This window comes from Mustela nigripes, chromosome 4 (assembly GCF_022355385.1).
Source record: "Mustela nigripes isolate SB6536 chromosome 4, MUSNIG.SB6536, whole genome shotgun sequence".
In the NCBI taxonomy this organism is placed as follows: Eukaryota; Metazoa; Chordata; class Mammalia; order Carnivora; family Mustelidae; genus Mustela; species Mustela nigripes.
The window spans coordinates 93101349-93127967 of NC_081560.1; the positions used below are offsets into that span (position 1 = coordinate 93101349).

Consider the following 26619-nt stretch of genomic DNA (forward strand, 5'->3'; position numbering starts at 1 on the left):
CCGGTTTTTATTTTGAAGAAGTGTGAAAATGTTCTGCATCTGTTGACACAGATGATTTTTCTTAAACATGATAGTACAGCGGATTACACGGATTGATTTTCAAATATTGAACCAACCTTGTATCACTGGAATAAACTTCATTGGTCACAGTCCTGAATTCTTTTTAAATATTGCTGCAACTACCTGGGTGGCTCAGTGGGTTAAAGCCTCTGCCTTTGGCTCAGGTCATGTTCCCAGGGTCGTGGGATCGAGCCCCGCATCGGGCTCTCTGCTCAGCAGGGAGCCTGCTTCCCCCTCTCTCTCTGTCTGTCTCTCTGCCTACTTGTGATCTCTGTCAAATAAATAAATAAAAATCTTTTAAAAAAAAAAAATATTGCTGCAACTACATATTTCCTGCATCTATATTAATGAGGGATGTTGGTCTGTAATTTTCTTTTCTCATCTGTCTTTGCCATTCATATCAAGGTAGTTCTAGCCTCATAAAATGAATTATTGTGGTTGGGTTTTTTTTTTTTTCCTTCTTTCTTTTCTGTGTTGAAAGAAATTATGTGGAGCTGGTGTTAATTATTCTTGAAGCATTTGGTAGACTTCTTCGGCAAGAACACATGGGTGTTTCTTTTTATTTAGAAATTCAGTGTCCTTAATGGTTGTAGAGCTCTTGCAAATTGCTTTGTACTGGGTCAAGTAATGGCCGTTTGTATTGTTCTCTGAATGCTGTCATCTGACTTGTCAAGTGTACTTACAGAGAGTGGTTCATAGGATTCCCTTAGTATCTTGTTAATATCTGCAGAGTCTGTATTGCTACCCTGTTTTGTTCCTGATACCTGTAATTTGTGTCTCTGTTAGTGTTTGTTTTAAGATTTTATTTATTTAGAAAGAGAGGGGGAGAGAGAGTGTGCATGTCTGTTGCGCGTGGCGGGTAGGGGTAGATGGAGAAGGCGACTTCAAGCAGACTCTGTGCTGAGCATGGAGCCTCACCCAGAGCTGATCTCACAACCCCAGGAGCATGGCCTGAGCTGAAGCCAAGAGTCAGCTGTTTACGTGACTGAGCCACTCTGGCGCCCTGAGACTTTGCCTCTTCTGTAATGTGTGTGTTTACTGCTGAGATTTTCCTCTGGGAACTGCTTTAGCTGTGACACAGATTTTGGTATCATATTTTCATTTTCATTCAGTTCAGTGTGTTAATACCCTGTAATACTTCCTCCATCATTTATGGATTGTTCAGGAGTGTGTAGTTTCATTTCCAGTAATTTGGAGATTTTCCTTTATCTGTCTTACTGATTTCTAGTCTAATTCCATTTTGGTTAGAGAATGCACTCTGTATGATTTCAGTTCTACTAAACTTGACCAGGAGTTTTTATGGCCCAGGAATTGTCTGTCTTCCCATATGCCCCAGGGCACTTGGGACTAAGGTGTACTCTGCTGTGGTTGGGTGCAGTGTTCCGTAAATGCCCGTTAGAGCTTGCTGGTCGGTGGTTGTTGACTCTTGTATCCTTGGCGAGTTTCTGTTCACTCTTTCAATGAATTCTCAAGAGAGAAAAGTTGAAGTCTCCAACTATACTTGTGGGTTTCTCTATTTCTCCTTTTTCACTCCCTTTTTTAATGTTTTATTTATGTATTTGATAGAGAGATGGAGTCAGAGAGTACAAGCAGAGGGAATGGCAGAAGGAAAGGTAGAAGCAGACTCCCCACTGAGCAGGGAGCCCGATGCGGGGCCCCATTGTCAGGCCCCTGGGATCATGACCTGAGCCAAAGGCAGACGCTTAACCATCTGAGCCCCCCAGGCACCCCTGTGTGTTTCTCCTTCCTGTCCTCAGTTTTTGGTTCATGTTATTTGTAGTTCCATCATTGGGTGCATGCACGGCTAGGATTCCTGTCTTCCGGGTGGATTGACCTGTCGTCACGTAATGCTATTCACTGCGTCTAGTAATTTTCTTTGCTCTGATGTCTACTATATCTCATAATAATACAGCTACCTTTGCTTTTGGTTGTGTTTACATTTTTATTTTTTTCTATCCTTTTACTTTTAATCTGTCTATGTCATTATATTTGAAGTGGATTTCTTGTAGACAAGCATCTAGTGGAGTCCTTGTTCATTTTTTTTAATCCATTTTGCCAGTCTCTGTCTTCTAGTTGGTATATTTAGATCACTTATATTTAATGTAATTATTGATATGCTGGGGCTTAAGTCTAATATCTTGTTCTTTATTTTCTGTTTATTCTCTTTTTCATTTTTCTGCCCTCTTTCTCCTGACTTCAGATGGGCTTTTAAGCCTATACTTTAGAATTTCATATTTTTATATAGTATTTTTGGTCATATTTTTGTGTTTTTAGTAGTTGCTTTCAGTCTTTTTTGTGCTTATCTAGGTATGATATTCTTTATCTACATTTCATCACAATCTACTGGTATTGCTATTTTATGAGTTCAAATGAAGTGTAGACAGTGTATCTTCCTCTCTATCCCTTTATTGTCTTCATTTAAAATAAAATTGCCTTAAATATTTTCTCTACGTGTTTAGAACCACATCAGACAGTGGCATAGTTTGGCCTCAACCATCAGCCCTAAGTTAAAAGACCCAGGAAGAGAACGGAAGTCTGCTTTATTAACCTGTCCTTTTTATTCCATGTTCCTCCTCCCTAATGTCTAAGATCCCTTCTGATGTCATTTCCTTTCTCTGTAGAGAATTTTCTGTAGCCATTCCTGTAAGTGACAGACTCTTTCCATTCCCTGCAACTGAGAATGCCTCCATTTCTCCTTCATTCCTAAAGGGCGTCATCCCTAGACACAGGTCTCTGAAAAAGTGTGCACCCGTGTTCCCCTGCACTCCGGCTCCTGATGAGAAACCCTCTGCCTTCAAGCGGTTTCTCCCTCCTTTTACTCTGGCTGCTTTCAAGATTTTTTCTTTGTCTTTAATTTTGAGCAGTGTAATTATGCCATGTTTGGCGTGGTTTTCTTTGTGTTTCTCCTGGGCGTTCACCCTGTTCTTCGATCTGTGGGTTGAAGTCTCTGGCCATATTTTAGGCATTTCAGCCATTATTTTCCAGGTCCCTTTTTTCATCTTCCCTCTCCCTCCTCCCCTTCTGGGATTCTTGTGCACAAACATGAAGGCTTTTGTTTTACGTTCATGTCCCCAAGGCTTTCTTCATTTCTCTCTGTTGTTCACATTGGTTCATCTCTATTGTTCTGTCTTCAGGGTCCTTGGTCCTCTGACCTTGCCTCTGCCCTCAACCCCACCTGCCCACTTTAATTCGGGTGATTACATTTTGCAGTTTCAGACTTTCCCATTTGGTCCTTTATGCATCTTCGGTTTTTGTAGACACTCAGTTGCCCACTGTTCCTGTCATATTCTGAGTGCTTACTGAAGTGTCGAGGATAGCTCCTGGAGAGCCCCAAGCAGGTAGTTCCAGTGTCCGTGCTACTGGAAGCTGGTTCCATAGGTTATCTTTCCCCATTCAGTCTGAGTGATTCCTGGTTCTTGTTGTGAGGGATTCTTTTATAGAAACCGGGATGTTTGGGTATTATCAGACTTAGAATCATACTCCGATGTCTGTTACAGCAGGGCCTGTCTAAACACTGCCATTGGAGGGAGGGGCCCCAGTGCCCACGGACTCCGCTGATGCTGGGATGGGGAAGTAGGCTGGTGCATCCACTTCTTGGGGAGCAAGTCTGGGCTCCCTGTTGGGCCTTCCCTGAAACCCTGTGATGGAGCTGGATGCTGGAGTGCCTCGCAGCCTGCAGGGGTGTGACTGGGCTGCAGCGTGTACTGCATATTTGGGCAGAATAGAGTGGTCATTGTCTGAATTCTCGGCCCTGCTCCGCTGCCCCTTTCCTGACCCTTTAGAGAGAGTGGCTTTCACTGGGGCTCTTTTTGTCTGTATCTGGAAGAGTTCTCAGGTTGCTTGTTCTTTGCCCCAAGTTTGGGGTGTGAGAGCCCAGAAGGAGATCTGGGGGCCTTGTTGGCTGGTCAGCCTTCTTCTGCACTGTGTTTGTTTTACCTCTGGTGTCTGGGCTTTGTAGTTGCAGTTCGTGGGGCACAGTTAGAAATATGTCTGCTCCACCTTCCCGGAAGCAGGTGTCCAAAAGTCAGTTTCTTCTGTGACTAAAGAACGTAGCCATAGGACAGCCTGGGACTGGTCAGTGCAGACTGACAGGGCGAGGAGCCGCGCACATGCTGGGTGGGTCCTACCATGCTGAGGCTCTCTAGATCAGCGCATTTCCAACAGAGTATGCATGCCTGTTCTCATCATCTGGGGAAAATGCCCCCCATGTGATCCTGACTGTCCTCCGTAAATAACACCAGCTAGCTGGTGAGCTCCCAGAGCCTCAGCAGAACTGTGTGGTGGCCTGACCTCATTCTGGATAGAACAGCAGGAAAGGGGTGCGTGCCTTTCCCCAAGCCACTGCTGCTGACACTGCCCCAACATGAAAAAGCTTGCCAGTTTGCATTTGTTTCAAGAAAGCCAAAAGGGTTTAGGAAATAGAATTTGCTTTTAAGACTTAAAAAATGTGTGCTAAAGCGTTAAATGCATTAGGGCTATGGTCCCCATGGCAGCTTGGATGGGAACACCTGGACTTTCCTGGTCCCCCCATGACCGATGACCTTGACGGGGTGTCAGCCCTGGAGTGGGGCCTGCAGATATAAGACCTCCTGGGTTCTGCCTGCCACAGCCTGAGGCTGACTCCCGGCCCTCTGTTCCGTCAGCATTTAGGCCAAAACCGGGACAGAGTGTGACCTTGGCAGCTGGGTGTCCCGGGCTGTGGCCTGCTGGCGTCCGGCATTTTGGTGTGACCCCCACCGGCATGAGCTCTCAAGGTTGGCAGGAGCCCAGTCTGCTCTGTCACCCGGCAGTCCTCCAAGCCTTTTACTCGTGACAGTCACTGTGACAGGAAACAAAACCATCATGCCCGAGGAGGAGCCCTTCGCCTGCGTTTGGGTCAGTTTGAGATCCGCTGTCAGAGGAGGCGCCTGCATAGCGGGCACTGTGGGAAGTTCTGGTGACTAGTCCGTGGATGTGTGTTAGCGGGGGCTGGGGGGCCTGCCGAGTACCCCGTGCAGGACAGGTGCAGACGGGCGGTTCGGAGAGGGGGCGGCCGTCACCCCTGCCTCCATCCCCCGGCTGCCGTCCTGTCCTCACACAGGACGCAGGGCTCCCCCACGCCAGCTCCTCAGTCTCTGCCTATGCTCCTTCCTGAACTACTTCTCCTTTGCTCTCCGATCCATTCACCAGTGCCTTCCAAGTCGAATCTGTGTGTCCGGGACCTTGCAGTGCATCTGTTTCTGAGTTAGGATTACGATGCTCAGGACTGACACACGTGTAACACGGATTTACTCTTGTTTAGCTACGGTGCTGGCAATATTCTCAGCTTCTGTTTGTTATTCAAGTGTGTGTTTCTGGCTGTAAACTATTACTTATTTTCATGTATATCAGAGATTTTTATGAATTTTTTTCTTTTCTCTTTTCTGTCCTCCGGGGAATCCCTTCCCCTTTCCTTAAACTGTGGCCTCTGTGTGGCTGTGCCCGTCTCTCCACACCCCTGCAGGGTTCTACGGCCTGGACGAGTCTGACCTGGACAAGGTCTTCCACCTGCCCACCACCACGTTCATCGGGGGGCAAGAGTCGGCGCTTCCTCTGCGAGAGATCATCCGGCGGCTGGAGGTGAGCGTGCAGCGGCGGGCACAGTGGTGGTGTGCGCTTGCCGGAGCCTGTGTTGACGGGGCCTCCCAACAGGGTGGTCATTTCTCTTGGGACTCTCACATTTAAAAGTGTAAGAAAGGGGAGCTTATTTGCTCTCTTGTAGGTAAAAATTCATGCTTTTTATTTTTACCATCCAGCGCAGAGGAGAAAAAGTGTCTCTGTGCGTTTGGGTCCCATGGGAGCTTATGTCCGGTGTGGGGGTTCCCAGCACCCGTGCTCTGCCAGCTGGGACCGGGCGCCTTGGGCTACGGCTGGAGCGGGGCTCCCCACTCCAGACAGAGGTCTGTCTGCTCTCCCACCCTTCCTCTGTTTTCTTTCCCTTCGCCTTTCGGGACCTGGTTTGCATGGAGCTGCGTCACGGGGCTCTGCTGCCGGCCACCTTGTCCGGCCCCTCATCCATAGAGGGTGGGGGGGTCGGTGCCCACGCTACCTAGTAAGACACACAGAGGAAACAAGAACTCTGGCATGGGGTTCCCCAGAAGGGAGCATGCTGTCACCCAGCGCGCTGTGGGGCACGTACTCTGGACCGCAGGCGGCACCTGGCGTTCCTGGCAAGCCCCAGCTGCACGACTCCCAGCAGCGGGGCTCTCTGAGCCAGGCACCAGCACTGCTGCTCACACCCCAGTCCGGGACTCGGGGGTTGATGAACGGGGACCTGCTGCAGCCAGTGGGGTCTGGTCAGAAAAGCAGAATCCGATTGCTGGTGTCACTCGTGGCTGTGGTGGCCTAAAAAAGTCTGAGTGTCTGTTGGGGACATTGTCTTTAACTTGTGACAAGCGTCCCATGGTGTCAGTATTTCAGCTTGGCCCTCATCACTTCCCCACGGGCTGTTGGGGAAATGAGGAGACTTGGAGACCTCGTGCCAACATGATGGTGTGGACATGGGGAGGGGTGTGGGCCTCGGGGAGGGATGGGGAGAGGTGGGCAGGATTACCCAATGGACCTACCCAGGACCAGCATCATCCTTTTCCTCCCTTTGCGCTGGCCTCACCACTGACAGCAGTGTCTAGACCCGCTCTGTCCAGCGTGGCCAGCAGCCCCTTGGGGCCGCTGAGTTCTGGAAGCACGCAGAATATCTGAGTGACTTAAGTACCAGAGAGAGAATGTTTTGATACATTGACCAAATAGAGTCTGAGAGTTCCTTCATTCATATTAGAAAAATGTAAATTCGCCCCATGATCATGTTGTTTTTCTGGGACAATAATGAGCTAGGGGTTCCCCTGGTCTGGACCCCAGAAACGGCACCCCTTGTAGACCAGTCCTTCTCCGGATAAGTCTGTCCGTGTCACGTTCCCAGGGCATCTAAGCCCCACCCACAGGTGTCCCAGGCATCTGGTGCTGGTGTTGTCTGGAAAGCAGAGCTTGGACTGGTCAGCAGGAGAGCTGGCACAGTGCGCTTGCCCCTCCTTCCCTACCCCTACACAGTCTCCAGTGGGAAGCTCAGCCCTTCTTCCAAGCCAGAAACCTTAGGGGCTTTCTGGCCCCCTCCTCGGGGCACCTTCAGCACTTTACTTCCTGCAGAGCAGAGCGGGGCTGTGTAGAGCCCCCTGCTTGACCTCCTCGGCCTTGGTCCCCGTGGTCCCGAGCCCAGCCTTTGGAGGGCCAGAGTCTGATGGCTCTCACTTTCAGCCCAGGAGTCAGGCTCTGGCTGGGGGACCTTGGCCGTAGCTCCCCCGGCCCCAGGGTGCCCACGTCCCAGCCTGTGTGCTATGCTCATGGCTTCCAGGTATTTGGGCAAAGTTGCTGACCATGATGTGTGTGTTAACACACATGTGTGCACACCAGGTTGCTGGCATGAGCCACTGGGACCGCGGGCCGGCTCGGGCCACTGGGAGCAGCTGGGGCAGGTGTGGCTTCGAGTTGCCCTCACGCTGTGTCCTGCTAGATAGAATCCGTGCCTGGAAAGGCATGACCTTTTCTCCTGGGGACTGAGCCAAGAACAGGAAAAACAACACATGACCCAGGGCCCCGTAACTGTGAGTCCAAGTCAATAGCTAAACTTGTGCTCCTGGTGGTGGATGCACACTAGTGTCTGCAGTTTCCACCTCCTAGTTTCCTGCCAGCCCCTAAGTTGTTCAAGTCGGGGAAATGCTGCCCCTGGAGTACAAGGAGCCACCTTCTCCCTCCCCATCTCTCTGCAGATTTCTCCCCTCCCTTCCATCTTCCCAATTTTCTCCCTCCCCCGTCCTTCCCTCCCTCCCCCCCTCCTTTCCCCTCCCTCACCTCTTCCCTACTTCTCTCCCTCCCTCCCCTGCTTCCCTCCCCCTGTCCTCTCCCTTCCCTTCCTCCCTCCCTCCTTCCCTCACCCATTCTCTTCCCTCCCTGCCTCCCCTCCCCTGTCCTCCTCTGCTTTTCCCTCCATCCCTTCACCCCCACCCCACGTTCCTCCCTCCTCATCCCCTCCCACCTTCCCTCCCCTTGCCTGTCTCCCCTCCCCCCATCATCTCTCCATCCCCTCTTCTCCTCCTGCTTCCCCCATTCCCCTCCCCTTCTCTCCCCTACCTTTCCTCCTCTCTTTCTCTTTCCTTCCCCCTTCCTTGAGCTCCCTCTGCTCCCTCCTCCATCTCACTCCCCTCTGTCCTGCAGCCCAGATTTGGGCCCCAGGAAAACCTTTTCAGACTGGCAGAGGAGGAGGGCTCCTGCTCACAGGCCCTCTGGCTGGGCCATGTGACTTCTCCTGCGGCCCAGTGGACTTGGGACCATGAAGCTCTGGCAGCAGGAGCCAGTCCTGACTGGGAAGTCAGGAAGTCAGGGAGGACAGCCCGGCAGGCCAGGCCGGCCCCCAGACTTCCTGCACTCCTGGTGACATGTCTTCAGAGAGGCACCAAGGCTCTTCCAGCCCCACTTCTCTTCATCCTTAGACGCAATCTTCCTCTCTAGGCCGGGATGCTGGTGTGTATAGTGCTCGGTGGGTACTGTGAGCTCAGGCAGACCTTCCTTTGTTTCACGATCATGGAGCCACCTGCAGAGATGCCCACCCTTGCTCCGAAGACCCATGTGAGGGGTCCAGGGCACATCCCCGTCCTGCACCTGGCCAGCCGACTCCATGTCTCTTGTGAAAACCAGCAGAATACAGATGCACCCTCCGAGCAAAGCCTGGTGGTCTGAGTGCGCAGGCAGTGCAGCTGCCGGAGATGGTTTGGGGAGTCTCTAAAGCCTCCCTCTGCCACACCAGGGTGTGTCCTTCTTTAACTCCAGAGCTGATGTGGGGTTTGCTGTCACCCGGACAGCTGTGGATGAAGGAGGACAAGGGGCCCTGTTCACCTGTCTCAGGAAGGCGCGGGCCCCTGCGAAGGCCGCACCTGAAGCCAGGCGCTCTTGTGGCTTTCCTGTCCTCTCCCACTCTAGCTTCTTTTGCACTGAGCCCACGCATCCCACAGGACACAGGGCCGCCTTCCCAGCTGTCACGTGAGCACCATGGGTGGGACACAGCTGCCCTGCTCAGGGTCCTCTGTTTTGTAATGTGTGCACTCACACTTCTGTGGGACCCAGGCCTCCCAGGAGGGGCCAATTATTAAAAGCAGAATTTAAAATCTAAACAACTAGGAGTCTTGAGTGGCCATTGGGCTCTGTCATACATGGGCAGCACGGGTCCCTTCTGTCTTGTGGCACTGGCCACAGTCTAACCTTGAGGTCAAGGAAGCTGGCTTCCCAGAATCGTCCGTCCTTTGGCTGGTGCCTCCATCTTCCTGACACAAAGGAAAACCTTGGCCCCACGGTTCTTACTGTCCCCTCCCTGCTTGCCAGGCTCAGCATGACCCGCCAGACCTAGGCCGCAACCCGGGCTGCAGCTGGCCCCATTGCCTTTGGAAGGGAGGACATTTTTCCCGCCAGCTTTTGGGCTGGGTGGGCAGTCGACACCACGGGGGGAGCAGCCCTTGACGGGGAGGGGTGTGTGTTGCACAGATGGCCTACTGTCAGCACATCGGTGTGGAGTTCATGTTCATCAACGACCTGGAGCAGTGCCAGTGGATCCGGCAGAAGTTCGAGACGCCCGGGATCATGCAGTTCACCAACGAGGAGAAGCGGACCCTGCTGGCCCGGCTCGTGCGGTCTACCAGGTGCGGGCTGTGCGCTGTCTGGTCTCTCCCCGGGAGGGTGGGCAGCGGCGCCAGCCCAGGTGACATGGCGGTCCCTGGCCAGGTTTGAGGATTTCCTGCAGCGGAAGTGGTCGTCCGAGAAGCGCTTCGGTCTGGAAGGGTGCGAGGTGCTGATCCCCGCACTCAAGACCATCATTGACAAGTCCAGCGAGAATGGGGTAGACTACGTGATCATGGGGATGCCCCACAGGTGCGTGCCCGCTGCCCCGGTGACCATGCCCACCGGTCCCCAGCACCCTGGCCTTGGGCTTACCTGCCTCTGTGTCCCAGGGGACGGCTCAACGTGCTTGCCAATGTCATCCGGAAGGAGCTGGAGCAGATCTTCTGCCAGTTCGATTCCAAGCTGGAAGCTGCTGACGAGGTGAGGCGCGTGTTTTCTTCTCGAGACCCACCCCGCACCGAGACCCTTGGCCCCGGACCCCCCCCCCCCGAGACCCTCCGCCCCGGACCCCCCCCCCCGGGCCCCCCCCCCCCGGCCCCCCCCACCCGAGACCCTCAGCCCCGGACCCCCGCCCTGAGACCCTCAGCCCTGGACCCCTACCACCCGAGACCCTCAGCCCCACCCTCACTCAGGACAGTCACCCCCTGGCAGGAGCTGGCTGCCTCCACTCCATCACATGGGTGGTGGCCCCTGGGTCCCGGTCCTCCCACTGGGGACACGGCCCTTCTCCTGGGGCCATGGGTGGGAGCCTTGGGAAGAAACCTTCAGGAATGGGGGGGATCTGGGAATAGAAATAGCACAGAGCAAAGGGGTCGAACACCCAAGCGTCCCCTTCATCCCAGGAGTAAAGCCCTGTCTTTGTGTGCCAGGGCTCTGGGGATGTGAAGTACCACCTGGGCATGTACCACCGGCGGATCAACCGCGTGACCGACAGGAACATCACCCTGTCGCTGGTGGCAAACCCATCCCACCTGGAGGCTGCGGACCCCGTGGTGATGGGCAAGACGAAGGCGGAGCAGTTCTACTGCGGGGACACTGAGGGGAAGAAGGTAAGGCGCAAGGACACTGCACCCTCCAGATGGTGGCAGCCCTTAGGCCTGCTGTGAGACGTGCGGCCAGGAGAGGCCGGGGAGCCCGCGTGCTTGCCAGGCTCAGGTTTTCGGGAGGGCTCTTTCCCGGTGCAGACAGCCCGCCCCTCGAGCACCCACCTCTGTGTGGGAGCCGCTCTGACCCTAGCCTACCCCCAACCATGGATCCAGACCCTTCATGCCTGTCCTCGCCACTCGTTCAGAAGTCTGACAGTTAGCTGGTTTCTGCTCAGCTGAGAGCTCAGGGAGCTGGAGTCTGTTTCACGACCTTCCACGTCTCAGAAAGCTTACATTCTCTCTGTGCATGTGACCGGATTTGTTCTGTGACCTGGGAGAAGACAGGGCCTGACTCAGGTGGGCCCTGGGATGTTTGTGGGGATGCAGCCCCCGGGGTGCAGCAGGACGGTCAGCTTACTGGGGCGCCATGAGATGCAAGGAGCGCCAGGCCCCGTGGTGTCAGCACCCAGTACCACACTGAGGGAGCCTCGGGGACAGCCTTGCCACCTGGCGAGGGCCCCAGTGTGGCTTCCCCAGGCCATCTAGGCGGGAGGCTCCCCAGAGCACCCGACAGCAGGAGGCCGAGCGTGTGTGGAGAAGGCTCTGGCAGGACTCTCGTGGCCTTCCTACCCACCCCTCCACGGAGGCCCCTGAACACACCCGTCCCAGGGAGCATCCCCGCAGCCAGAGGCAGGACATGCAGGGTTCTGTTCACGAGATCCAGATTCTGCCCCTGGAGAGGACAGGGGAGACTTTTTCCTCCTAGCAGGGGCTGCGGGAGCGGGGTCTCACGGTCTAGGATATGCCTGTGCATGTGGAGGGAAGACAGCACAGCACAGTCGGTTTGCACACGGCAGCATTGCGTCCTCCTATGAACGCAGACCCTGAGCAGCACCGGCCATCCCTGCTGGGGGCACCAGGCTCCTGGAGAACCGTCTCCTTCCAGGTTGTGTTGGGGCCACCGTCCAGACAACACGGGGCCCTCACACCAAGCGTGGGACAGTGGGAGCTGTACTGTGATGAGAGTCAGGCCCGGGGGGTGAATGAGACAGGAGCGCGAGCACATGGGAGTGGGAGTAGCAGACGAGAGGGGCAGGCTCTGGCGGAACACCAGCAGATCCACGTAGGAGGGACACCTAGCAATGCCCAGGAGAGGCTGCTGCGGCCACCGGGCAGGGGTTAGTGAGGAGCAGGACCCAGAGGTTCTCATGACCGAGGGGTAAACAGTGAGTGGAAGGGAGACATTGTCCAGGTGAGCACAGGGACGCCCTCCAGCAAGGGGCAGGCAAGCTGGGGCATCTCCCAGTGTGGAGCGCACCTGTCCTGGGTCTGGTCACGAAGGCCTGTCCAGGCTGTGGAGATAGGAGAGGGAAGAGCTGCTCCTGGGTGGAGCCCGGCCAGCACTGCTCTCCTGCTGGGAGGGTCCCACAGGCCATGCCCGGTGTGGCATCCGTGGGCTCCGCAGCAGACGGTGGTGGACTGGCCGGTATGCCACTGGAGCAGGGCAGGGCCCAGTGGGGCTGGGGGGGTCTTGTGTTCTTCTGCCACTTTGTTTTTATTTATAAGTTGGAAATGATCTCAGAATGCATTACTTTTGGAAAAGCAAATTGCGACTCAGCGTCGGTGTGCCTTATGGCCGTGGTGAGCCGGGCTGTGTTGCATCTGGGGTCTCCTTCGCGTGCCCGCAGGTCATGTCCATCCTCCTACACGGAGATGCCGCCTTTGCCGGCCAGGGCATCGTGTATGAGACCTTCCACCTGAGCGACCTGCCCTCCTACACGACTCACGGCACTGTCCATGTGGTCGTCAACAACCAGGTAACGGGGGCCCCAGGGCCAGGGAGCCGCAGACCTCCTGAGGACTCTGTGCTCTGCGGCCGTCTGACGCGTCTCAGTTATTTAGGACAGTTCTCGGGCTCTAAAGGTGGCTCTTTTATAAAAGATGGGGACAGCGCCAGAAACATGTTTTTAAAAAGGAGAGATTTGGGATGCCTGGGTGGCTCAGTTGGTTAAGCAGCTGCTTTCAGCTCGGGTCATGATCCCGGTGTCCTGGGATCGAGTCCCACATCGGGCTCCTTGCTCAGCGGGGAGCCTGCTTCTCCCTCTGCCTCTGCCTGCCTCTCTGTCTGCCTGTGCTCGCTCTCTCTCTCTGACAAATAAACAAAATCTTTAAAAAAAATAAAAAATAATAAAAATAAAGAGAGATCAGTGGGTTGAGCCAATGCCTTTTTGCTCAGTTCATGATCTCAGGGTCCTGGGATCAAGTCCCACATTGGGCTCCCTGCTCAGTGGGGAGCTTGCTTCCCCCTCTCTCTCTGCCTGCCTCTCTGCCTACTTGTGACCTATCTCTTTCTCCCTCTCTCTCTCAAATAAATAAAAATATTTTTAAAAACGTAAGACAGAAGAGAGATTTTGACCCTGTTACTGAAGATGGTGATGTGACCTTGGTGTGTTATCTTCCAGCCCCACGAGCGTATAGGTGGCTATCCTTCTTTAAGGAACCCTGCGTGTTCTTCCCGTTTCCTACTCCTTTCGCTATTTTCTCATGGCCTTATATGCTCTTAAAATACTAATTTTAAAGATTACATATATTTTTTCTTTATCTGAGGGAGAGTGCGTGCACATGCACATGAACGGGCCTGGGGGCCCAACAGAGAAGCAGCGGGTCTCAATCCCAGGAATCTGAGATCATGACCTGAGCCAAAGGCAGACGCTTCACCGACTGAGCCCCCCAGATACCCCTTAAAATACTAATTTTAGGGGCGCCTGGCTGGCTCAGTGGGTTAAAGCCTCCGCCTTCGGTTCAGGTCATGAGCCTGGGGTCCGTGGGATCGAGTTCCACATCGGACTCTCTGCTCAGCAGGGAGCCTGCTTCCCTCTCTCTCTCTCTGCCTGCCTCTCTGCCTACTTGTGATGGGTCTGTCAAATAAATAAATAAATAAATAAATAAATCTTTAAAAAAAAAAAACTGTGAAGCAGGGACAAGCGTAAAAAGACAGTGAGTATTGTCCAGGCTGACAAGGTCCCGCTGTAGAAGAGAGGTCACGTTTGTGGAGCTCAGGCATGACCGCTGTGGTATTATCATACTGTGTCTGTCTGAGGCGTTTCATAGAAGTCAGGAAATGCAGGTTGTTCAATTATGAATACAGAATTTGTAGTACATTGACAAAGTAAGGACTGCTGTGAAGGCTTTAACTTTTCCTTTCTAAGAAACTTGTAATGTTAGCTCCTCACGTTAAGTGAGCGAACTGCCAAATTACGAATGGTGTCAGAAGTTTTAAATATGTGTTACACGTACATGGGCAAAGAAAACATCAAAATATTTATGCTGCCGCTGGCGGAAAGATACGTAGCTTTGTTTAAATTACAATTTTTTTAAAGATTTTACTTATTTATTTGACAGAGATCACAAGAGGCAGAGGTGGGTGGGGGGCAGGCTTCCCACTGAGCAGAGAGCCCGGTGCGGGGCTCGATCCCAGGACCCTGGGATCATGACCTGAGCCGAGGCAGAGACTTTAACCCACTGAGCCACCCAGGTGCCCCTAAATTATAATTTTCTTATACTTCCAAACTGTGTGTTGGACATGCATGAAGTTCATTTGCAGAATAGGAAACAATAAAACAATAAAAAAAAAAAAAAAGTCCTGAACGGCTGCCTGGGGACTCCGGAAGGCGGGCACAGCCAAGTGGCCACTGGCTAGTGGCGCTGCGCCCGGCCCCGCCCAGCAGCGCATCCTTTGCAGATCGGCTTCACCACGGACCCACGCATGGCCCGCTCCTCACCCTACCCGACGGACGTGGCCCGCGTCGTGAATGCCCCCATTTTCCACGTGAACTCGGATGACCCAGAGGCCGTTATGTACGTGTGCAAGGTGGCAGCCGAGTGGCGGAGCACCTTCCACAAGGACGTGGTGGTGGACCTGGTGAGCGGCCTCTGTGTGCGGGAGAGGAGGGGCGGCCTCCAGCAGACTGACTCGCAGTGCTGCTCCCCACATGGGCTCCCACACACCACAGACCCGCCAGTATCCAAGGGCCTTCCCGCGGTCCCCTGGCCGCCCTTCTCCAGGGCTCTTGAGGCCCCAGCCTGGGTGAGCCAGACCAGGAAAGAAGGAAGCTGGGGTCTTGTGCTGGGTGTCCCCAGGTCCCTCGTTTCATCTGTGACAGTGACTCAGCTGTGAAGGTCTAGACTGTAGGGGAGGTACGCTGGGGCGCCGTGCAGGAGAGCGGGCAGGTGCCGGCGGGCCCCTGATGCCCATGTGTCCGCGCCGTGTGCAGGTGTGTTATCGGCGGAACGGCCACAACGAGATGGACGAGCCCATGTTCACGCAGCCGCTCATGTACAAGCAGATCCGCAAGCAGAAGCCCGTGCTGCAGAAGTACGCCGAGCTGCTGGTGTCCCAGGGCGTGGTCGACCAGCCTGAGTATGAGGTGTGCCCCAGATCCGGCTCACGGAGGGTGGGGACAGGCTTGCAGGGACAGGTCTCCGACTCCAAGCAGGCCTATGGCCGGCAGACGCGGCTGCCCGGACCAAAGACTGTGACATGGCCAGCTGTTCCCGGGCCTCAGAGCTGTCATGCACCTGGGGGCCCTGTGCAGGGCACCCCTGACGGCCACACCGTGCCCGCCCCTGCAGGAGGAGATCTCCAAGTACGACCGGATCTGCGAGGAGGCCTTCGCCCGGTCCAAGGACGAGAAGATCTTGCACATCAAGCACTGGCTGGACTCGCCCTGGCCTGGTGAGCGGCGGCCCCACCCCCACCCCTCCCTGCCCCCACTGAGCGAGCAGCCCCACCTGCGCCCCTCCCCCACCCCCATCGCTGGCCGTGGGCCCCACGTGGCAGCCACGTGTCCGCTCACCCCCTGTCCTAGGCTTTTTCACCCTGGACGGGCAGCCGAGGAGCATGACCTGCCCATCCACGGGCCTGACGGAGGACATCCTGACGCACATCGGGAACGTGGCCAGCTCCGTGCCTGTGGAGAACTTCACCATTCACGGAGGTGAGGATGCCCGCTGAGCCACGGGGCGGTTGGGCCCCATCGGGGAGGACAGGGCAGGACACCAGGGCCACCGGCGGTGCTGCTCTGGCGGCAAGCGGGCAGCTGGTGAGCGCTGCGCCTGCGCAGGGCTGAGCCGGATCCTCAAGACCCGTGGGGAGCTGGTGAAGAACAGGACCGTGGACTGGGCGCTGGCGGAGTACATGGCCTTCGGCTCGCTCCTGAAGGAGGGCATCCACATCCGCCTGAGCGGCCAGGACGTGGAGCGCGGCACCTTCAGGTAACACCCATAACCCCCTCAGGGTTCTCATGGCAGCGCTGAGCGCGGCGGACGGAGAGGAGGGCTCTGGGGTTTCTCGGGAAGAAACCGGTTGGCCCGGAAGCAGCCTTCCCCTGCTCTGACGCGGGCCCTTCTGCGGAGCACGTGGCCGCCTCTCGGGTCTGCGTGTCAGGGCAGGGCGCAGCTGCACGGCCCCCCTAATCTGTGTCGTGCCTCAGCCACCGCCACCACGTGCTGCATGACCAGAACGTGGACAAGAAGACTTGCATCCCCATGAACCACCTCTGGCCCAACCAGGCCCCCTACACCGTGTGCAACAGTTCACTGTCCGAGTACGGGGTCCTGGGTGAGTGCCCCGGCCCTCGGGCCCTCCTCCCGCCACCCCACCCGCCACCTGTTCCCACCCCACCCCCCACTCAGTCCGCTCTTCTCCCGCCTCCTCCCTCTGCAGGCTTTGAGCTGGGCTTTGCCATGGCCAGCCCTAACGCCCTGGTCCTCTGGGAGGCCCAGTTTGGTGACTTCCACAACACGGCCCAGTGCATCATCGACCAGTTCATCTGCCCAGGACAGGCCAAGTGGGTGCGGCAGAACGGCATCGTGCTGCTGCTGCCTCACGGCATGGAGGGCATGGTGAGCCCCACGGGCCCTGGAAGCTGGCGGGGCCGTTGCGGTGCGCCCCATCCCCAAGGGCCAGTGTCAGGTCCTGCTGTACCTCTGCCGAGAAGCAGGAGTGCCAGCTTACATGCCCCTGCTCTCCTCGCTGTGGAGGCCCTGTGAGAGACCATCCCAGGACAAGGCGTCGGAAACCCTGCAGAGCCGGGGTGTGGGCCCCTCCACACTCTGGGGGAGGGGACAGGGTAGAAGAGCCAGCGGGTCAGTGCAAGTCAGAGTTTATCAGACAGAAGTGACCTGAGTCCAGGCAAGTGCAGCTCCCACTCTGCAGAGCTCCTGAGATGTAACTTTTGTGTGTGGTTCCAGGGCCCAGAACATTCCTCTGCCCGGCCGGAGCGGTTCCTGCAGATGTGCAATGATGATCCAGACGTCCTACCGGTGAGCGGGGTGGCGGCAGCACACTGGGCCTCGGTGACATGTAGGCAGCTCCTGCCGGCCCCCGAAGTGAGAGTCCCCATCCCGCTGCCGTGTGAGGAGCAGCTGTGTGCGCTGGGTTCAGGCAGACGCCTTAGAGGAGGGAGCTCGGGCAGCTCTGGGCTGGTGTCGATGGAGCTGTACGACTGGGCACAGTAACCGGGGATCTGTTTCTATAGCAAATCTGACTGGCCCGTGGTAGAACCGGGTGCAGATGTGGCCCTGGTCTGCAAAGGAGGGGCGGGATGGAGTGGGACAGAGAACCCAGAGCATGAGCTCCTGGCGGGGTCCCTGGGGCAGCCCCGTGGCAGGGGCTTAGTCCGCTGGCCTCTGGCCTCTCCCTCGAGCCGCAGAACCTGGAGGAGGCCAACTTCGACATCAACCAGCTGTACGACTGCAACTGGGTGGTGGTCAACTGCTCCACTCCCGGCAACTTCTTCCACGTGCTGCGGCGCCAGATCCTCCTGCCCTTCCGGAAGCCGGTCAGTGCGGGGCGCCCCTGCCGAGCAGGGGATGGGTGTGGGAGCGGGTGGTGGGGGGTGGCGCAGGGTCCTGGCCAGCAGGCTCCAGGCAGGGTGTGAAGTGGTGAGGAGGAGGCTGTGTGAAGGGCCCTGGCCCTGGGTGGGGACCCCACGGAGAGGCTGCGGGCTGTCTCCCAGGCACAGGGGTAGGGGCCCCGGGGCTCAGCAGCCTGGGACACGTCCTGGAGGAGCGCGCGAGCAGCTGAACGGGAAGCAGCATCGTCCAGGCCCCTCCTGCCCACGGAGCTGGAGGCACAGTACCAGGTCTGAGGCGCGCAGGGGCCGTCCTCGCCATCGGGTCCCCGGGTCCATCGCGGGCTGTGCTGCTTCCTTCCAGCTCATCATCTTCACCCCCAAGTCCCTGCTGCGGCACCCCGAGGCCAGAACCAGCTTCGACGAGATGCTCTCAGGTGGGTGTGGGGCAGGCTGCCGCTCCGTGGGGCTCAGGGCCTGCACCCGAGGGTCTCACCGTGGCTCTTGCTGCCTTCCTTGTCACTGGGTGAAGACCAGTGACCACCACAGCCAACGAGTCGGGGCTTGCTTATGACTTGCTCAGAACGTGCGTCTTGTGTCCCCCCGGGTCTGCGGCCTTCACCCGGGCGCACCCCTGGCCTTGTTTAGAGGCGGGGAAGCAAGCCTAAGCTCAGGGTGCCCCGGCTGCCTGACCGCTGCTCCCAGAGGGTATCCTCTGGGGCCCTCAGCATTGAGACCCCACCTGGATGGCAGGCCGCGGACACATCCTCGGGCTCCCTGGGCCAGGGGAACCCACCTCCTCCCAGCCGTGGAGCCCCCTTAGTCATCAGTCACGGTGAAGCGCTCCTTGGTTGGTTTATCGTTGTTGTGCTGGAATCACATAAAATTAAAACGTCATTGTTTCTGCGTGTGCGGCCACTGCGCGTGATGCGTGCCCCCACAGCGGTGCGGTCGTCTCCAGAGCTCCTGCTTTCTGTACTCAGAGGTCCCAGGTGTACATGCGGCAGGTGGCCCTGGGTCTGCTCGTGCAACCATGTCACGTTCTCCAGGGCCGCCCACGTCACAGCAGCTGTCAGGACTCCCTCCTGCTTTAAGCTGGATGAGAGCCCAGCGTGTGGATGAGCCTCTTGTGTCTGTGTCCATCAAAGGACATTGGTCGCCTCCACTTTGAGCTGATGAACGATGCTGCTGTGAGCATAGGTGTGCGGGGTCCCTTCGAGAAGCCACATTCGGTTTGTTCACGTGTATTCCCAGAGGTGGAACTGTGGGCTCGTGTGGTGATTGTGGTTTTAGGTTTTTGATGAACCTCTGTAGTATTTTCCCCAGTAGCCGTGCCTTTCTGTTTCCCTACCTGCACTCACGAGGGTTCCAGCTTCTCCACGTCCGAGTCAGAAACAAAAACCAAGCTCCAACAGCCGTCCTCCAGCCTCGGAAATCATACTTTGCAGGGGTTTTGATACCTGCTGACGAGTGGTGGGGAGCCTCTTCTCCTGAGTCTGCTTTAGAGAAGTGTCTGCTAGTCCTTTGCCTGATTTACGGCCGAGTTGTTTGCATTGTTGTTGAGTTTGAGGAGTTCTTTCTGTATGCCGGATCCAAACCTGGCATCGGTTCGGATGCAGCTGCTTTGTCCCATTCTGTGTGCTGGATCCTTTGTTTTCTTTTCTTTTCTTTTTTATTTGAGAGAGACCGATTGACAGGGAAGGGTAGGGGGAGAGGAAGAGGGAGAAACAGGGTTCCTGGCGAGCAGGAAGCCTGATGCGGGACTCAACCCCTGGGACCATGACCTGAGCCAAAGGCAGAGGCTTCACCTTCTGAGCCACCAGGTGCCTTCCCAACCCCTGTGTTGTCTCTGGTGCACAAAAATATTTAAAATTTCATGAAATCTACTTTTCTCTTTTGTTGCTGGCCATTAGCATCGCTTCCAGGAAATCGCTGCCACATCCACTGTCATGATGTGTTTCCTATATTTTCTTCTAAGAGTTTGAGTGTGGCAGCTCGTGTTTTGGAGTCATTAGCACATTTTGGGTTAATTTCTGTGTGGTGTGAGGGTTCCTCCTCTGCAGATGGATGTCCAGGTTTCCCAGCATTGGCAGGAAGGTCTCCCTCCTTCCCCACCAAGCGGCCTGGGCTCTGTGTCCACGGTCTGCATGTCTCGGTGCTGGTGCCTCATGGCCTCGGGTGCTATGGCTCCGGGCCGGGTTCTGAAGTCGGGAACCAGGCCTGCAGCTTCACTCTCGTGTTCTAGGGCCGCTCTGGCTGTTCGAGGTTCTTCGAGATTCCGCACATTTTAGGGCGGATTTCTCTGTGTCTGCAGAAGACGTCACTGGGCTTTGGGTCAGACTGAATCCCTAGCTCGCTCTGGGGGCAGTGGACATCGTGACTGCCGCTTCCTGCCCCCGGGGGAGCACAGACGCCGCTCTCTGTGCTCGTGTCTTTCATTTCTTTGGTGGCACCGGGCAGCAGGAAGGCAGGGTCTTCCCTGTCTTCATTTATTTGGCATTTGTTCCTTTTGACGCTGCAGCAAGTGGAGTTTCTTGTGTTCGGGTCGGTCTTTGCCGGCACAGAACCGCATCTGAGCTCTGAGTGTTGGCTTTTGTATCCTGCAACTTTGCTGAGTTCATTTATTCTAATTTGGGGGTTTTCTACATGCCAGATCACATCATCCACACACAGATAATATTTCTTCCTTTCCAATTTAGAGGCCTTTTGTCTTCTCCCCCAGCGGCTCCGGCTGGGACTTACAGTACGAGGCCGGATGGGGGCGGTGATGGGGGCCTCTCTGTCTCTTTGCCGATATTAGGGGAGAAGCTCAGCCTCGCACCACTGAGTAGGACGCTTGCTGGGGCCTTCCTATCTGGCCTTCCTCCTGTGGGGACAGGGTCCCCTGTGGCACAAATGTGCGTGTGCGTGCCAGTCACAAGGGAGACCCTTTTATGGGTGCCACTTGCAGGATGCAGCTTGTTCCCCTCGCGGGGCCCGGCCCTGCTGGCAGGACTCCTGAGTACTTGTTTGGCTGTGCAGAAGGTGTCCGTGTTTGCGAGCTCGTGGGGAGTCTGACTGAGTGGTCGGCGGCCCTGGTCTTCTGGGATGAGCTGTTGGGAAAGAAGGAACTGGCACCACTTGCAGTCCAAGGCTGGCCTGGCCTGTTGTGCACTGTGCACAATGTGCTGCTCGAGGCTCTTGGTCTGGGAGGATTCGAGGGCATCTGGGGCTGGTGCGCACCGGCAACTGCATGTTGTGGCGTCAGTGTGGGTCACAGCCCTGCCCCGGGGGCCCCGACCGGGCACGACAGCAGTGGGAGGGCCCTGGGTGTCCTCCGCCAAGTCCTGAGGGAAGCTCCGGCCGCGGGGATTGTCTCGCAGGAACCCACTTCCAGCGGGTCATCCCAGAAGATGGCCTTGCCGCCCAGAACCCAGAAAACGTCAAGCGGCTTCTGTTCTGTACGGGCAAGGTATACTACGACCTCACCCGGGAGCGGAAGGCACGGGGCATGGCGGAGCAGGTGGCCATCACGCGCATCGAGCAGGTGAGGCTGGGCAGGGCGCAGCGCGGGCCCCCGACACCCCTCCGCTTCCGGTGCCTCCTCCCGGGCTCCCCGCACACCCCTCCTGACCAGAGCCCTGGCTCTCTCCGCAGCTGTCTCCGTTCCCCTTCGACCTCCTGCTGCGGGAGGTGCAGAAGTACCCCAATGCCGAGCTGGCCTGGTGCCAGGAGGAGCACAAGAACCAGGGCTACTATGACTACGTGAAGCCCAGGCTGCGTACCACCATCAGCCGTTCCAAGCCCGTGTGGTGCGTGCACCCGGGGGGCCGGGAGAGCCATGGGGGCTGGGAGAGCCGCGGGGGGCTGGGAGCATTGCGGGGGGCTGGAGGGCTAGGAGAGCCGGGGGGCCGGGAGAGCCGCGGGGGGTACCGGGAACGCCAGGAGAGCCACAGGGCTAGGCCCTCCTTGGCTCAGCCCTCACCTGCTGTCACCGCTCAGGTATGCCGGCCGGGACCCTGCCGCCGCTCCGGCCACTGGCAACAAGAAGACCCACCTCACGGAGCTGCAGCGCCTCCTGGACACGGCCTTTGACCTGGACGCCTTCAAGAACTTCTCGTAGATGCCGCGTGGGCCACTGCCCTCCACAGCCACGGCCGCCCCTCGCTTCTCAACTAAAGAATAGTGCCTCAGCGCTGCCCACGCCTCTGCCCGTCCGCTGCACCACGCTCCCCCTCTCTTGCTTACCAGTTTGGCTGCTGTCCCCGTGTGCTTGGCTGCCCCCCGAGGCCAGAGGCCCCCAGCGCTGTGACCTCCGTCCAGCTGGGCATCCTTCATGGAGGCCACGGGGAGTGGGAGGAGGAAAGGAGGCCCCTGCAGGTGTCCTGGGAGGGTCAGCTGTGCCCCCTCCCTCCCACTGCCCCCATAGGACCAGCCTCACGTGGCCTCGCAGGTACCAGCTGTCCTGGTTACCCCACACGGCGGCTGCTGCACCTGGACAAGGTGGCCGCCTCTTCCCACCCTGAGCACCAGGCCCCTCAGAGGGAGCTATCACTGTCCAGACTTCGTGGGGTGGGCTGGGCTCCGGTGGGGCTCTCCCTGCACGGGGAGCTGCGGCACTGCTTGGGGCAGCTGGCAGGAGGGGGCCTGCACCCAGCCTGGCACAGAGAGGGCAGGTCCGCTCTCTGCAGTGTCCACTCCCTCCGCTCGAGAGGGTCCCGGGCCACGTGTGGGGACCGTGCCTGCTTCACCCACCTGGGGCCTGGCGGCACTGGAGCCACAGGGTGTGGTGGGGCTCAGGGCTCACTGCTGGGCCCGGCACAGCCACTGCCTGCCTCCCACCTGCCCATCCCATCCACTCCGACACCATGGAGACGGAAGCGCTCTTCTCTGTGCCGCCGTGCCTCAGCTGGTCAGGAGCGGGAGAGGAGGGCTGGGCCGAGTGGCAGCTGGAGGAGAGGGGTCCTTCCCTCACCCATCACAGGGAAAGATCTGATTTATTTATTTTGGTTAAAAAAAAGAACAAAAACAACTGTGCATTGCATTTGGCTTGACCCATAAACAAAGTTACCCTCAGGCTTGTCTGCGTGTCCTTCTTTCTGGCCACCCCGCCCCATCCCCCCGAAGGAGCTGGCCTAGGCCTCCCCACCCTGTCTGGGAGGCAGACCCCCGCTGCTCGGCCCTGTGCCATGGGTGCAGGTGGTGCCTGGTGCACCCCGGTCCTGAGCCCCCCTGCTCCCTGGCCAGTCTGCACCCCTGGAAGCCCACACAGCTCCTCAGACCTCTGCCAGGCACCAGCCGTACCAGCAGGGCCCCTGGGGGCCCAGTGTCCCCTCTTGACAAGAGCCTCGCCATCTTGGGCCCACAGCACACCATCCTTGGCCCGGGGCGGGGCGCTCAGGGAAAGGCCTGGGTGTGGACATAGGGGCTGGTGACCACCCCATCCTCTAGATCATACCTGGGTCCCTTGTCCTTGGAGCATCTTTGGAATCTCTGGTATGTTCTTCGTGCTCCCTGCAGCTTACCCAAGGGTCCTCCAGCTCTGGTTAGGAAGATGGCCACATGTAGCGGAGCATGCCTCAGTATTTTATTTATTGTTTTTAAAGATTTTATTTATGTATTTGACAGACAGAGATCACAAGTAGGCAGAGAGGCCGGCAGAGAGAGAGAGGGAAGCAGAGAGCCCAATGAGGGGCTTGATCCCAGGACCCTGGGATCATGACCTGAGCCGAAGGCAGAGGCTTAACTGTCTAAGCTACCCAGGTACCCCGTCTTATGTTGTATTTATATATAATATCTAAGGTTTGGGTTGTACTTAGCAGGATGAATAGGAAGAGTATATGCCCCCCCATCTTTCCAGACGTAGGGTCTCCATCACAAAGTGTTAAGAGAGGGGCGCCTAGGTGGCTCAGTGGGTTAAGCCTCTGCCTTCAGCTCAGGTCATGATCCCAGGGTCCTGGGATCGAGCCCCGCATAGAGCTCTCTGCTTGGCCTGCTTCCTCCTCCTCTCTCTCTGCCTGCCTCTCAGCGTACTTGTAATCTCTGCCTGTCAAATAAATAAATAAAATCTTTAAAAAAAAAGGGGGGGGGGCGCCTGGGTGGCTCAGTGGGTTAAGCCGCTGCCTTTGGCTCAGGTCATGATCTCAGGGTGCTGGGATCGAGTCCCGCATCGGGCTCTCTGCTCAGCAGGGAGCCTGCTTCCCTTCCTCTCTCTCTGCCTGCCTCTCTGCCTACTTGTGATCTCTCTCTTGTCAAATAAATAAATAAAATCTTTAAAAAAAAAAAAGTGTTGAGAGTACAGACTTGCCTGAGCCACTGACCCAAAGGAAATAAGGGAAAAGTCATGTGGAAATCTGGGAAAGGAGCAAAGGTGTGAAAAGGCAAGGAGTTGTAATGGTTTGGGGGTCAGCAGGTGGCCCAGCATGGGCCAAGCATGGAGAGTCCCCAAGGTAAAGGTAGAGGGGTCCTGGGCAGAGCATGCGGCCATGGGCTCTGAGAAGTGGTGTGTCCCACGCTGAGCTACACTTCAAAGAGCTACACTTCTGCTGGCCAAGGGAGGGAGAGGCAGGGACGGGTGACCGTCCCCGCTGAGGCACTGGCCACCACTTCTGTGTAGCACTGTGTGGGAATCCTAGCCAGGACAACTGGGTGAGAAAATGAAATGAAAGACAGCCAGACGGGCAGGGGAGAAGTAAAACTATCTCCATCTGCAGATGATACCATCTCATATAAAGAAAATCCTACAGAATCGATTTTCAAAACTATTAGAATTACAAAATGAAACAAGCTGGGTTGCAGTGTACAAGGCCATTACATATGAATCTACGTATTTCTAGACCGTGGCAACCGACAGAATGAAAACGAAGCTACGATTCCATGTACGACAGCATCAGAGAGAGAAAGTGCTCCAAAGTAATTCCCAACAGCGTGTGAAATGTATACTGTTGTTGAACATGAGAGGCATCCCACGTTCATGGATCAGAGGCTTAATGTCGTTAACACGGCATCACTTAGAACATCTACAGGGGGCGCCTGGGCGGCTCAGTGGGTGAAGCCTCTGCCTTCGGCTCAGGTCATGATCTCAGGGTCCTGGGTTCAAGTCCCGCATTGGCCTCTCTGCTCAGCAGGGAGCCTGCTTCCCTCCCACCCCGGCCTGACTCTCTGCCTACTTGTGATCTCTGTCAAATAAATGAATAAGACCTTTAAAAAAAAAAAAAAAAAAAAACCCTGATCTACAGATTCAACATAATCCCCTTCAAAGTCCCACACTTTTCTGTAAAAACTGGCAAGTTGATTCTAAAATTCACACAGAACTTCAAGAGACCCAGAATATCCAAACCAACCTTGCAGAAGGAAAACAGTTGGTGGGCTCACACTTCCCCATTTCAAAACCTACAGTGTAGCCACAACAAGGTCAGTGAGTGCCGGCATAAGGACCGACATGGAGACCAATGGAATAGGACTGACAGCCCAGAAATACTCCTTCCCTGATGCTCCAGTGATTTTCCGCACGGGCATCAAGACCATTCAATGAGGGAAGAAGACTGTTTTCAATGAAAACAACTGATTCCAATAAGGAATCGGGGACAACTGGACAACTGGGACAACTGATTCCAATAAGAAAAAATGAAGTTGGACCTGTCATTTACACTCTTTATTCAAAAATTAACACAGGGACGCCCGGGTGGCTCAGTCGGTGAAGTCTCTGCCTTTGGCTCAGGTCATGATCCCAGGGTCCAGGGCTCAAGCCCTGAGTCGGGCTCCCTGCTCAGCAGGAAGCCTACTTCTCCCCCTCCCACTCCCTGCTTGTGTTCCCTCTCTCGCTCTGTCAAATAAATAGATAAAATATTTTTAAAAAATAAAAAATAAAAATAAAACCTAATACAGGGGCACCTGGATGGCTCGGTCAGTTAAGCGACTACCTTCGGCTCAGGTCAGCATCCCTCTCCCTCTGCCCCTCCTCCCCATGCACGTTTTCTCTCTCTCTGTCTCTCTCAAATAAATAACTAAAAGCTTTTTTAAAAAATAAAAATAAGAGCTAATACAATTTACTAAACCTGGGGGTAGGTTCTGGGGTGAGGCCTGGGTGGATGGGGCCTGGGGTGGGTCAGCCCGCATCTGACGGGCTCCTGGTGTGGCCGCTGGGCACAACCTTGCAGCCCCGTGAAGGCCCTGATGGGTTCCCTATCGCCTATGACGTGGATCATAACACGCCTGTGAAGGAGGCAGTGATCCACAATGTTGCAAAGAATTTTACATCGTGGGGCACCTGGGTGGCTCAGTGGGTTAAAGCCTCTGCCTTCGGTTCAGGTCAGGGTCCTGGGATGCCAAGAGTCCTGGGATTGAGCCCTGCATAGGGCTCTCTGCTCAGCAGGGAGCCTGCTTCCCCCGCCCACCTCTGCCTGCCTCTCTGCCTACTTGTGATCTCTGATTGTCAAATAAATAAATGAAATCTTAAAAAAAAAAAAAAAAAGAATTTTACATCATTTTACCGAAGTTACAGATAACATATCCTTCATGCTGTTTCTTCATACCTTTGAAAAGACTCAGCCTTTATTTCCAGCCATGCATGCTTTGCGGGCTCAGTGTACCCATGGGAGCCGTGGCGGCCCGTCCGAGGTGCTGCCCCCGGGCGGCCTGCTCCTGGACGGCCTCCAGAGAACAGGGCACTCCCCCAAGCAGTGTCACCCTTGGGCATCCACCCCCAGGCCGCGCTAGCATAGCACTGACCAGGCCTAGGGCGTGGCCCAGTCCCCACCCAGTGTCCTGGCTCTCTGGTCTCCTCTGACCATTTCCCCAGGCTGGTCTTCTGGAGTTTTCTGAGTCCAGGCCAGCCCTGGAGGCTGACTCTGTGTGGACTTGTTGTTATTAGATCCAGGTGAAACATTTCCTGTTGTCACTGCCACCGGGACTGGGAGTTGGGGGGGTGTCTCTGACCTTTCTCTCAGCATGTCACCAAGGGC

At 56.2% G+C, this 26619-nt stretch overlaps 1 protein-coding gene across 4 annotated transcripts in view; it reads left to right on the forward strand.

The window, feature by feature from the left end:
* Nucleotides 1-22732, forward strand: part of OGDH (oxoglutarate dehydrogenase) — a 53373-nt gene extending 30641 nt beyond the window's left edge. For all 4 annotated transcript variants that reach the window (XM_059397123.1, XM_059397125.1, XM_059397122.1 and 1 more), the window contains 19 exons: nt 5543-5658; nt 9604-9758; nt 9841-9987; nt 10068-10158; nt 10608-10787; nt 12512-12640; nt 14566-14745; nt 15098-15250; nt 15456-15558; nt 15692-15820; nt 15947-16097; nt 16316-16443; nt 16549-16727; nt 17076-17147; nt 17537-17665; nt 18042-18114; nt 21040-21203; nt 21314-21468; nt 21659-22732. In XM_059397123.1, the coding sequence (XP_059253106.1) occupies nt 5543-5658; nt 9604-9758; nt 9841-9987; nt 10068-10158; nt 10608-10787; nt 12512-12640; nt 14566-14745; nt 15098-15250; nt 15456-15558; nt 15692-15820; nt 15947-16097; nt 16316-16443; nt 16549-16727; nt 17076-17147; nt 17537-17665; nt 18042-18114; nt 21040-21203; nt 21314-21468; nt 21659-21779 (2555 nt within the window). In that variant the 3' untranslated portion in view covers nt 21780-22732. The remainder of the gene's footprint in view (nt 1-5542; nt 5659-9603; nt 9759-9840; nt 9988-10067; nt 10159-10607; nt 10788-12511; nt 12641-14565; nt 14746-15097; nt 15251-15455; nt 15559-15691; nt 15821-15946; nt 16098-16315; nt 16444-16548; nt 16728-17075; nt 17148-17536; nt 17666-18041; nt 18115-21039; nt 21204-21313; nt 21469-21658) is intronic.
* Nucleotides 22733-26619: the final 3887 nt, after the last annotated feature.